Genomic DNA, 12602 nt, shown 5'->3' with positions numbered 1-12602 from the left:
CATCCTAGTTGCTCACTTTCCTATAAGGAAGTTCTTCTATTGCTTAATTTAGGTGCTTTTTATACAATGGAATCTTCTTTTTGCATCTGTCTTCAGAACAAGTGGAGAAATGGGTTACTTTTTAGCTTTCTGACTCTTCTCCAGCCCTCAACGCATTCTTAGAAATGGTCCCTAAGGACTTGAAAATTGTTGTGACCTGGGAATTAGAAAGCCCTTTTCATATTTATATTCTACCAAGGCTTCCTTCAGTCCAGATTGGTAGTTTTCCACTTTACCCTAATCATCTTCACATTATCTGTTTCTGTCCCTGTTCTCAGCACACTTTGGGGTGGGGGGAGGGATTTAAAGACAGAAACTTAAAAATAGCTAACATCCCCACTTTCTTAGTCTTTGTTAACAAGTTCTAGGGACAATGTCATCTTTTTTTGTCCTCGATTCCTGTTCCTGATTCTAAAGAGTAACCCCCAGACTGGCTGGCCTAGAGCTGATCTTGAAGGGTACAACTTTGTGAGAAGGTGATAGGGAACTCAAAAAGATGTTCTGGACATTACCCAATGATGCTTGCAAAGAATTATGAATATATTTAGTGGTATTTCCACTCTGATTAGAAAGTGAAGAAGAGGCATCTGTCCTCCCTGGGTGATGTTTCTTATCAGCTCTGGGCAGCAGAGCAAGGTTGTCACTGATGAGGCCTGAAAAGAGGCAAGATCAAATTAGCATCTATACCAGTCACACTCAGACATGCCTGCCAAAATACACACTCCACCAAAATACCCACACATCACAAAAGGATGTTCTTCAACATATACTAAGTACATGTTAACATCTGCAAACATATGTCCACATTCCCTCCTATCCACAAACATCATACACATTTAAGTATGTACACTCAAATATATATATACTGCCCTCCTACCCACACTGATACACACATACATACACACATACACATGCACACTCACACACAGACCTAGTAAAACTACGCACTGCACAGTGTAGGAGTGAGCTGATGTCATCTTCCTAGAATATTGCAGCCCAGACTCTGCTGGCAGATCATCTTTATTCAACCTCAGGTTTCAACATGTGGTCAGGAAACTGGGAGGTAGCCTTGACAACCAAGCCAAGACCCTGCAGGCCCAGCAGGATGCTGAGCAAGACAGTCGCATACAATGTTCTGGTTGCTCCTGACTGGGGAGTAGAGAGCAAGGCATGTGTGATGACTCCACAGACAAGGCCAGGGCTGAGACCTGAGGAGAGGGACCCAGTTCTGGTGGGGATTTGGTCTGAAGAGGGCAGTTTGGGATGTTGTGGGTCACTCTAGAGGGGCCACACAGGTAGGCTGTGCAAGTGGGTGAGATGGGCATCCAGGACCAAGGGAGCCAGTGGGTAGGGGTCACATGGTACAGAAGAAGTTTCTGATCCAGTTGAGGCATAAACTGGCATCCACACCCACCTCCACCACTACCTGCCCACTTGGCAGTAGGTAGAGCCACAGGTCAGCACAGTGTTAGGACATTTAATGTTCAAAATTGAACTCAAGGCCCTTCGGGGGAGGGGAAGACATGAGTGAGGAGGAAGAGGAGCAGGAAGAAGAGGAGAAGAGGGAGGGAGGGACACACTGTCCTTATCCTGATGCTTGAACTATGCCTTGGCTATACCAAGGAAACGGAGGTGGCAGGCAACAGAAGAAGAAGTGAAATCTGGACTTTAGAGCGTCTAAGAACAATGGTCTTAGCAGTTTAAGGGCAGTTTCAGCAAATTCCAAAAGTAATTTGGATTATTATAATGCATTGGGTTGGCCAAAAAGTTTGTTCTGGTTTTTCCATAAGATGGTACAGAAAAACCCGAATGAACTTTTTGGCCAACCCAATATTTGGCCTTAAAAGAAACTGATTGAGAATCTAAATCCTGAGTTGGGTACAACTACACTGTAGAGTAACTTGGAAACTTTGAATGTTGGATACATTAAACTCCCTCTCCCTAGGCTTGTGTGTAGAAAGAAGAGAGGATGAGAAAGTAGGTGAAGTGCTTTCTGGTTCTTATTATCACTGCCCTCTACAAAGTTCAGGAACTAACCACCAGTGATGAGACTAAGACACTTCCTAGGTAATGGGGGTATGTGGGGGATAAGACCTTGCTACTGTCCCAAAATGAAGACTGTTTCCCTCCAGTTCATTGCATCATCATCTAGAACAGCTCTGTGGGATGAGGTGGGACCAGCAGCCATTGTAATAGCACAGGGACTCCATGGTCTAATGAAAAGGGCATATTTGAAGTCAGCAGATCTGGTGCCAGTCCTGGCTCTATTAAGAACTAGCTGTGTGACCTGGCGAGTGATACGAGAACCTACATAAAGACAGAGTTCTATTTCCTAAGGCAAAAAACAGGTGATGATCTGTCACAAGACTTTTTTCCATCAATTATGGACTAAAGCAAGGCCCAGAACACCAGACCCCTGTCAACAGCATACCCAGGAAGATGCTAAGTATTTTCAGATTTTGGTGCTAAACCACCCTGAACACCTGCCTATACCTTGACCTGTTTCCCTGGCCTCCTTGGTGGTTGACCTTGGTCAATTCTGGTCTTGCTGACACCTGATCTTTTTGTTTGATGCACTCTAGGTTATCTTGTCCTAGCCCTGTTTCCAGTAACAATTGTTTCCCCCTCAATGAGCAGAGGTCTCACTTGGCCTGATCCAGCTTCAGGGAGGAGCCAGTGAAGAAGCCATCTAAGAGATGTGTTCAATGCCAAAATACTAGAATTCCAGGGCATTTTAATGAGCTATATGAAGCAATGGAGCAGAATATTTGAAACCTGAACTGTCCTGGAAATGCAGGACATATGAGCATAGTAACCTGTTTTCAAGCAGTCTGCAAACAAGATGTCAACCTCTAAAAAGATCACTAAGAATATCAAACAACAGATTATAAATGCCAAATGAATGGTATGGATAATATTAATTCTGTAGTGAGAGAATGGTCAGCACAGGTTTTCAAGGTGGAGGACCAAGCGTAAGCGTTCAGGAGTGTGAGGGATTGGGAAAGATGGAAAGGAGGCAGTGAGGTATCCAAGAGATAATGGCATGAGCCATGGTGCAGCAATGCCAGGCACATATAGGCATACATGGAATGGGGACCATATTACAGGGCAGGGATAGGGATCATAGGCAAATGTTGAGGGCTCTGGGATGCAGAGCTGCTCTGATGCTTAGAGAACAGTGAGGAGAGTCACCTTGGAGCACAAAGTGGCAGAAACCTAAAAAGAAAGATGGGGCCAAATTATGAAAGGTCTTAACTATTAGGCAAAGGAGTCCATACTTAATGCAGTAGACAAATGGAGGGTGTCTCAGAATGATCTGAGCAAAAGAAGAGCAAGTGAGTGCAGAACTTCAGGAAGGTAAGTCTGCTAACAGTGGGAAGGGTGATTTGGGGATTGGATTTGACAGAGTCTACTGCAACCATCTCGATACGAAGAAGTAACAGGTCTTGAGACTGGATCTAAGGAGCAAAGTACAAGGTGAAGCCAAAAGTGAGTCTGAGTTTTCTGGGTAGAGTGACTGGGAACCGATGGTATCTGATAGAAATGGAGATCAGGAAGGAAGCTGGCCTTGGAGAAGACAGTAGGCTTAGACTGACACTGATGTGGTGGCTGGACATCCGAGGGGAGAGACAGGGCAGGTAGGAGGGGCGGGATGAGAGATGTGGACAGACTATGCAGATAAGAAAGTCAGTAGTAAAAAAGTAAACATCAAAATGGACAACATGAATAGAATCTCTCTAAGGAAAGAAAGTGGAGAGAAAAGGAAGAGTGAGTGGACATAGTGAGGGAACGGGGACAGGAAGAGATCCAGGGAAGACACAGCCGGGGAAGGAGGCAGAGAAACCTGGGGTCAAGGAAAAAGAGGGGAGACTGCCTCCAGGAAAAGGTGGTCAAGGAAAATAAGAATTTACAGAGGCCACTGGGTTTGATTCATTTAACATATATGTATGAGGCACCTATGTATGCTGGACCCTGGGATATTGACTAGGAGTTATCCCCATTCAACAGACCTCTAGGAGTGCCTGTGATGCTGCCAGGTTCTGAGCCTGGTTCCCCGTGTGGAAGAGGAAGACTGAAAAGTTTTGCAACACTCCCTCCACCCCTACCCACCCAGCAGTAGGTAAGACTCGGATGGTTCTAGGCAAGAGAAAAAGCATTGCTGTAGAAGAGCATAACTTGTTGGGGAAGTTGGTGTTATTGTGGAATTAAATAGAATACTTAGTCTCCATTTCCGGAGAGCCAAAAGGAACCCATTCCAACTAGTTAGGAGACGCGTCAAAGCTGTAAAATGGGTGAGTTCTGACAGGGTGTGGTTGAAAGTGGGGGAGTCAGAAAAGGCGACCTCCTGGGAGAGGTGGTGTCAACGAAGGCTTCTTGTTGGAGGTGTTCTTTAAACTGTCTGGAAGAATGGGAGAATAGGAGAGGTCAGAGAATCCCCAGCTTGAAGCGCCGCTCTCCTTTCCAGAGAGCCTTCGCGCCCCCCACCCCTTTCTCCTCCCGCCTCCCTCAGCCTGCAAGCCCAACTACGGTTCCCAGCACTGACGTCAGCGGGCGATGACCTCAGCGCAGAGGAGGCAGCAGAGGGTGGGGGCGGGACTGAGACCTATGGCGTGCGGGGCGGGGCGGACGCCAGGCTCCGCCCCTATCCTCTGGCTGCGGCCAATGGACTCTGCCGCCGGCTCCTCCGGCTCTCGCAACAGTATGAAAGGCGCGTAGCAGGTAAAGTCCGGGCAAAGCCCTCGCGACTGGCGAGCGAGCAGAGGCTTACGGTTCGGCACGTCCCATCAGAGAACTCTCACTGACCCCGCGCCTCCGCCACCGCTCCCCGAGTTGCACACGACATGAGCCAGGCCAGCTGGACCGGGAAGAGAACAGACATGCTCCCGGAGATCGCCGCAGCTGTGGGTTTCCTCTCCAGCCTTCTGAGGACCCGGGGCTGCGTGAACGAGCAGCGACTTCAGGTTTTCAGCGGGGCTCTCCAGGAAGCCCTGATGGGTGAGCACATTGCAGAGGGTCCTGGCGCCCGTCAAACCCTGCCACCGGGGCTCGGCCCCCCACCCTGCCTGAGGCGTCTTTCGTCTCCACTTAGGGCAGGGCTCCCCACTCGAGCAGCTCCGGGACTCGGTTTCCTTCGAGCTCCCGGGGCGGCCTGCAGTCTCCTCCCCCCACCCCCACATCCCCACCTTCCGCCCATTCCTCTGGGTCCTGTCTCTCCTCCTCGGCCCTGCTCTCGGGTCTCGGTCCGCGGTTGTTCTGGTTGGGCGCTCCCCTCCAAGCTGTCGCGGGCGCAAACACTAGTCCTGAGTGCGATCCCGAGTCCCCGGCTTATGCCCCGGAAAGGGGGGTACCTGCGGGTCTGAGTGCGAGCTCATCTCCCTCACTGGACTCTGAGACCCTGCAGGCAACAAAGCCCGACCGGCCGGGGGGTCCTTATGGAACAAGCAGGCGCAATTGAACCTTCTCAACAACTTGGGAGTCCCAGCCGTGGTTCTTCCGGCCGCGCGGGGCTGCGCTGAGCCTGCGTCTGCTGTTGACTCAGTCGAAGTTGGAATCCGGGCCCCCTTTGTATTTTCTCCCCCCCCCCCACCCTTAGCCATCTGCCACCTATTATGGTACAGAGAGAGCCTTGTACGTAGTAACTGCGCTCTGCGGGCGTGTGTCGGGGTTGGGGGCGGTGCGACGTGAGACGGAGGAGGTTGACAAGATACAGGCAGCCGCTGGCTGGGGAGAGACCCATATCCCAGCTGTTTCTAGCGGGTTGGCCGGCGGTCTTGGGCAGCAATAGCCATCTCTGAACGTGCCCACACAGATCCTGCCTTCTGAGGAACAACGTATGTTTCATCCAAACATCCCGGTTTTGCCTCCCTTACCCGCTGAGACAAGCCTCTGACTTTTCAAGGCAGAGGGAACCACTGAGGCACAGGGTGGGAGACATGATGACTTGCTGTGGGTCCGCAATGATGGCAGACTTCTTGGCCTTGAAACTTCAGCTCATAGGTCCCCAGAGGCCCTGCCTGGACATGCCAGCCCCAGTCACACCCCTCCTCCTTAAACTGGGGATGTGCCAAAGGCAATATACTGGCTACAAAGGATTGACCCAGAGCTCTGCGACGCCCTCCCAATACACATAAACCCTTGTCCTGGAAGGAGGGGTTTTTCCAGATCCCATAATTTTTTTTCTGCTACAGTGTCGGGAGGGTTTCAGGAGGGTCCTGAAACTCATGAGAAACCATGTTGCTTACTTAAAATCACTAGGTCCCTTCCTCTCCTATCCCATCACCCCTACCCCCCTTGTGGTAGCATCCATGGCCCAGCTGCTCTAACTAGTGCATATCCCCCTTGTCCTGTCTCCACAGAGCACTACAAACACCACTGGTTTCCTGAAAAACCATCCAAGGGCTCCGGCTACCGCTGCATCCGAATCAACCACAAAATGGACCCCATCATCAGTAAAGTGGCTAGCCAGATCGGACTCAGCCAGCCTCAGCTGCACCGGTTGCTGCCCAGTGAGCTGACCCTGTGGGTGGACCCCTACGAGGTGTCCTACCGCATTGGGGAGGATGGCTCCATCTGCGTCCTGTACGAGGAGGCCCCGGTGGCCACCTCCTATGGGCTCCTCACCTGCAAGAACCAAATGATGCTGGGCAGGAGCAGCCCCTCAAAGAACTACGTCATGGCAGTCTCCAGTTAGATCCCACGCCGCCCCACCTGGCACTCTGCTGTACTCATTCTGCTGTGACAACAGGCCACTGCATACCTCTACCTGGGGAACTGTATTTTAAGTGAAGAGCTATTTATATATATATATTATTTTTTTTAAGAAAAGGGGGGAAAAAGCCAAAAGATTTTTTTAAGAAAAAAATCCTTAAAGGGAGCTGCTTGGAAGTGGCCTCCCCAGGTGCCTTTGGAGAGAATTGTTGTGTGCTTGAGTCTGGGAGCCAGTGTCTGGAATGGGAGAGGGGAATGGTCAGGGAGGGCATGGATCTGGCCAAGGTGAGGTGGGAGAAGCTTGGCTAGCAACCCAGGAAGATGTGAGAGGGAGCAAGCAAGGTTAGTAACTGTGAATGAGAGAGGTCAGGATCTGCCCTGGGGAGAGAAGAGAGGCTGAGTTCAAACCTCTCACCCAGGACACCTGCATCCCTGGCCCCTCTCTTAATCTTACTCAGGGGCATTCAAGCCTGGACTTAAATCATACTATATTGCCTAATCTTCTCTTTCAATTTTTGATGAGATCCTAGGCAGAGAGTGAAAAGACCTCTCCTGATTCCTTCTGTCCTGAGCAGCTTTTCTTGAAATCATGACTTGTTTCTAATTCTATTCTCAGGGGGCTGTAGATGTTGCTTCCCACCAAGAATATAAAGCTTTTTGTTTTGGGAGTCAGGGGAGTGAGGCAGGGGTTGAGGGTTATTGGCGTTGGGACAGAAGGCACTCTGCACAAAACCTTTGCCTTGCTATGAGCTGCTCTGTGTGTGAGAATGTGTGGCAAATACCTTGGGGTTGATTTGCAGTGGAATTTTGGTACCCAAAGAGTATCCACTGGGATGTTTTTTGGCCAAAACCCTTCTTTTTGTAACCAAACGGAAGTCCTCATGATGCTGCCATTATCCCTTTGAGAGGTGGCTCAAAAGCTACAGGAAACTTCAAGTCCTTGAATACTGCCTTCTTTTTAAAAGCACAACACTCCTCTCTAACTGCCCCCCCTGGGCCTCCCCGCCGCTCCTCTCCCCTTCTGGTTGGGTCATGGAGCTCCCTATTTTCTAGGACAAGAGTTCTCAGTCACTGTGCAATATGGCCTCCTGGGTCCCAGGAGGATCTGGAGGAGGATCTGGCTCTCACAACCTCCTGGTGCCCTGGTGGGCTTAAGGAACCATTTCTCCCTCTGTCCTCAGGACTATGGCTGGATGCTTAGCCTTGTAGATATTCCTTGGCTGAATGGGAGAATGCCCCAAGTTCTGCAGGACTACTTGGTATTCTTGTAGGGCTGACACTAAAAGCCAAACCTTGGGCATTGTTTTTTCTCCCTGGTGCTCAGAGCACCTGTGGGAGAGGCTACTGTCTCTCTCAGTACAATCCAAATTTGTCTATAGACTTGTGCAATATTTACTGTTACTGTTGGAGAAAAATGGAAAATTACACAGGGAAGAAATCGCCTTCCTTCAGTTTCTCGGTGACATTAGTGAGGGATCCTCAGAAGGCCTTGAGTTTCCCAAACCCGAATCACCTTAAGAAGGATGTAGCTAGAACATCTGGTCAACCTGGCTACCCTCCTGCTGTTGCCTTTAGTGAGGAAACTCTCTCCCCACTGCCAGTCCCCTTTCCTGGATTTCTTAAATACTCAATTCTGACTCAAGGGTGCTAGTTACCAAACACTCCCCTACCCATTCCTGCCAGTACTGCCTCTTCAACTTTCCAGATCCCGAGCTACCTTCCCAGATCCTTTTTCCAGTCCTTATTCCTTTAAAGTTAACTTCAGGCCAGTAGACCCAAGAGCTCGTTTTCTGGTCTGTGGGTTGAAACAAAGCTGTGAATCACTGCAGATTGTTGTTGCATCTTGTCTGCAAACAGGTCCCTGCCTTTTTATAAGCCGCCTCATGGTCTCATTCTTAATCTTTTCTCTCTTCTTTATCACGTTCACTTTAAAAACAACAAAACACACAGAGCTGGACTGTTGAGCAGGCCTGTCTCTCCCGTTAAGTAAAAAATAAATAGTACGTTTGTAAGCTATTCTGACAGAAAAGACAAAGGTTACTAATTGTATAATAGTGTTTTTATATGGAAGAATGTACAGCTTTATGGACAAATGGACACTTTTTTTTGGTTTCTTTAATAAAAATGTAGCAGATGAAGTCGTGTGGTATAGAGAAGATAAAATTCCCACATCACTAATTTGCATTTCCCTCAAGCAAATCCTTTGTGTCTCATAGTATTTCTCTTCAGTTGGATTCAGAAGACCTATCACATAGGTGGTAGGGACATTTCCAAGCACCCCCTCTTTCCTGGGAGATAGCTCCTTACTTCCCTTCTTTAATGCATATTCTAACTTCCCTGTGAAAATGCTAGATGGGCTAGTGTTCTAGTCTGAGCATTCCTCAGTCTAGCCAGGGCTCATCTTATGCATCCTGTTCTTGCTCTGCCTTACTCATTAGTTCATTCTGCAAGCATTTATTGTATGTGCTAGGTACTAAAATTATTAAAAATGATTAAGACTAACAGCCTGCTCACAGACTGGGATGGTAAACAGAGGACACTGAACCCCTTTCCAGGTTGGGGCAGAATTTTTTGAAATTCCTGGTCAAGCTCTCTTGTCATCTTTGGGGCTCCCATTTGGCAACCACCATTCTTATTATACAAGAGCAATTGGGCCTCAGGATACAGGCACTGGAACTGAACATGTGACAGAAGACCAATGTTACCAGTTAGCTAAAAAGGAGCTACTTCTGACAGCAAACACCAAGAGCATAGGTTTGTTACCCATTTATAACTCTGGCTATGTAGATAGGATCTATGCAAGGACATAGAAACAGCCTTTCTCATCCCTGACTCTTGGGTTCTACCCATGAGGTTTTGAAACAGGCTTCCCCACCCCCACTTCACTTGCTAGCTCCACAGTTTGCACTAAGGTCACAAGTACATTTTTGACCTGGGCTATCTTTTTTCTTGGCTGTAAGTGGACTATACTTAAACTAAATTTTAAACATGTTGTCTCATGAGCAGTGGCACCACCCCACACACACACACACTTCATTTCATACCTCCATGACCCTCATCAACAAACATGCAGTTTGACCTAGGTGTCCTAGGTGGGAGGTAGGCCTGGGAGGCTGTGTGTGATATACTGGGAGGGTAGGTGAGCCAGGAGATGGGGGTCAGGGAAGCTAGCTTATCTGTATCACAAATAGAATTGGTTAGGGACCCACTTGTGTCAAGGAGTTGTTTAAAAGAATGGTCCCATTTTCATGTCTAGCTTCTAACACAAATGTCCTAGGTACTCATTTGTTAAGGACCTACCTAGGTTCTTAATCAATGAGGTTAGGGTCGAATTTTTGCCCATCCTGGTGTACTCTTCTCTTATTCGGTACAAAATCAGCATCTATCTTCTTGTTTGCTAACAGGCTTCTCTCATGAAGGATATTTTATTGTTTAGTCGAAGGCCTGAAATTCAGGGAGGGTTGTCTGGAGGCTAAGGGGACACCATCACCCACCTCTGTTTCCAAGCCAGGTAAACCACAGAATGGCAGATTGATCTTGAGGTTGCTCATGGCTCTAGGTAGAACTAATAGTCCCTCAATTTAAATAAGAGGGTTCTGTGATCAAGCAGTTTGTTATTTACTTTAGATCTGACCAATGTCAATAGGAGTGGAGAGTACCCCTTAGCCAGGTGAGGGAACAGGGGCTGTAGACGGGAATTGCTTGAGGAATTGCAGTTGGTGGCTTTCATGTGTTCAGGGACCGGGCGTTGGTTGGTCCATTCTGCTCCCAGCTTCCCCACTTGGTAAACAGTGCCAGCCTGGGAGACCTGTGCTTGGTCAGCTGTTTCTGGATGATAAGCACCACCCCAAAGAGTGTAGACAAGGCCCTGGGAGCTGCAGATTAAGAGCCCATCCTGGCTCCTGATAAGGAGGTTTGGGTGGGGAAGTCCTTGATGCTGCAACAAACGAGCCCCAGGGGGAAGAAACCCACTTCTGTGAGGCTGACATCTGCTCCTTGAGTAGCCTGTGGTCCGGAAAGATAGTGAGGACTCCTGGCTTCCGGGCCAGTGCTGGCACCTGGCCCAACAAAGAGTGGTGCAATAGAAAGAGTTCTGGGCTGGGTGGGGGCGGGGGGTAGAATCTATGGGCTGTGGTCCAGGTTCTTCCTAACTAGCTATGTGAGTTCGTATAAACCCCTAAAGTTTCCTGTCTCAGAAATTAGGGGGTGGATTAGATGAACTCTGTTCCTTTCTTCAGCTTGTGGTTCTAAATCATCTCCATTATCCTAGCAATTACTGGAGGGCAAATTAGCACAATTATTATCATATTTTCAATTAGTTGAACTAAAAGTTCTTTTGGGCTGGGAAGTGAAGTCAGTAATAATCTTCCCTTGTTTGGATCAGACTCCTGCCTGATAAGGTTTCAATTTCCAGGTCTAGTGAGACAGTGCTGCAAAGAGGTCAGGAGCTCAGGCCCTGGTGTCAGGCTGCCTGGAGGTCTAATCTCAGCTCTACCACCTACCTACTGGCTGTGAAACCTGGGGCAGATTACTTCACCAGGCCTCCATTTCCCCACTTGTAAAATGGGATTAAGAATAGAACCTATCTCAAAATGGTATGAGGATTAAATGAGATCCATATTCTACTTAGAATAGTGCTTTGCACATTTAAGTACTAAATAAATGAGAATTGTAGATTTAAGTAGAAATTAACCTCATCTCTTCATGGGCTCTGAACTTGTCCTGAGACGGATAAGGACACTCTGACATTCTGATAACTGGAAGGAAACCATTATTAAATTAAAGTTCCTACTAGGGCCTCCAAGAGCAGCTACAGTTAACACCAAGAAGCCTCTATAAGTACCTGATAAATGAATGAATGAACTGATGTCTGACCTTTGTCATTCTTGCTGAAATGGACAGTGTCCTTTCCAGACATCTGATTTCATTGACCACTGAGCAGTTTTGACCTGTTGGCTTCATGTTCTGCTTGTGGAGATTAACCAAACCGGCTACGTGCTCATTCACACACCAAGTGGGTGGGGAAAGGGATTTTCCAGTAACAACTTTGCTTACCTCCATCCTGCCCATCTGTGGAATCACACCCATCTGCTCTCCCTTCCCAGAAGAGAGAGAAATGGGGAGGTTGAGAAGGGGAAGGGTGATGAGTTCTGGAGAGTTCTGGCCTTCTCTCTGCACCATTTCTTTGCAGAGCTGGCCAAAAAAAAAAAAAAAAAAACCATTTGAGCTTAGTCTAAAAGGCTACCAGGGCCCTGGATAACAATGATCTTATACAAACAAGTGTACCCCAGATGTGCAGCCAGTCCTTTCCCTTGGATTGAGAGAAGCCTGGTTCTGTGAGCTCCCACCAGCTCCAAGACATTTTGTTCCCAGCTGAAGCCTGGCTCTTCCACTCCCCACCCTCATTGCCATAAACAAGGGCGGCCTTAATTCAACCCTGGTTCAGTAAACCTGACAGGCTGCCCAGAGCACATCAGGTAAGAGGAGGTTATAGCTGGGCAGGTTGGACCAAGGGCTACTTTATATACCAGCAGGGAGGGCCCCTTTAAAATTTGGTGGGTAGCAAGGGTGAGGGTAAGGCCAGACAGTCAATGAATGAGGATAGCTGGACAGAGGCCACAGTGAACTTGGAGAGCCAGCTCAAGCCTTGTCAGAAAAAGACCCCACTCGTTAGCTCTATACCAGATATTGTAATTTTTCAAGAGAAACCTGAAATGTAGACTTCTATTTGACATCTCCCTAAATTCTAATGATGGCAACTAATTTTTTTCAAGTGTTAAGCTATTTTTTTTAAGTGCATATCAGCCTAGGCTGCCAGTTTGTGACCTATAATGCCCCTAGGAGTGGGGATGTAG

General features: G+C 48.1%; 1 protein-coding gene across 1 annotated transcript; it reads left to right on the top strand.

The window, feature by feature from the left end:
• The first annotated feature begins 4739 nt into the window (after positions 1-4739).
• BTG2 (BTG anti-proliferation factor 2) lies at positions 4740-8885 on the top strand. The gene is made up of 2 exons (XM_082432752.1): positions 4740-5034; positions 6396-8885. The coding sequence occupies exons 1-2, from the start codon at positions 4881-4883 to the stop codon at positions 6728-6730; spliced, it is 489 nt and encodes a 162-aa protein (XP_082288878.1). The 5' UTR covers positions 4740-4880; the 3' UTR covers positions 6731-8885.
• The last annotated feature ends 3717 nt before the right edge of the window (positions 8886-12602 follow it).

This window comes from Balaenoptera physalus (genome assembly GCF_965194825.1).
Source record: "Balaenoptera physalus genome assembly, chromosome: 1".
Taxonomy (NCBI): domain Eukaryota; kingdom Metazoa; phylum Chordata; class Mammalia; order Artiodactyla; family Balaenopteridae; genus Balaenoptera; species Balaenoptera physalus.
Note: the sequence above shows the minus strand (reverse complement) of the source record. Positions and strands in the feature narration are given on the sequence as shown.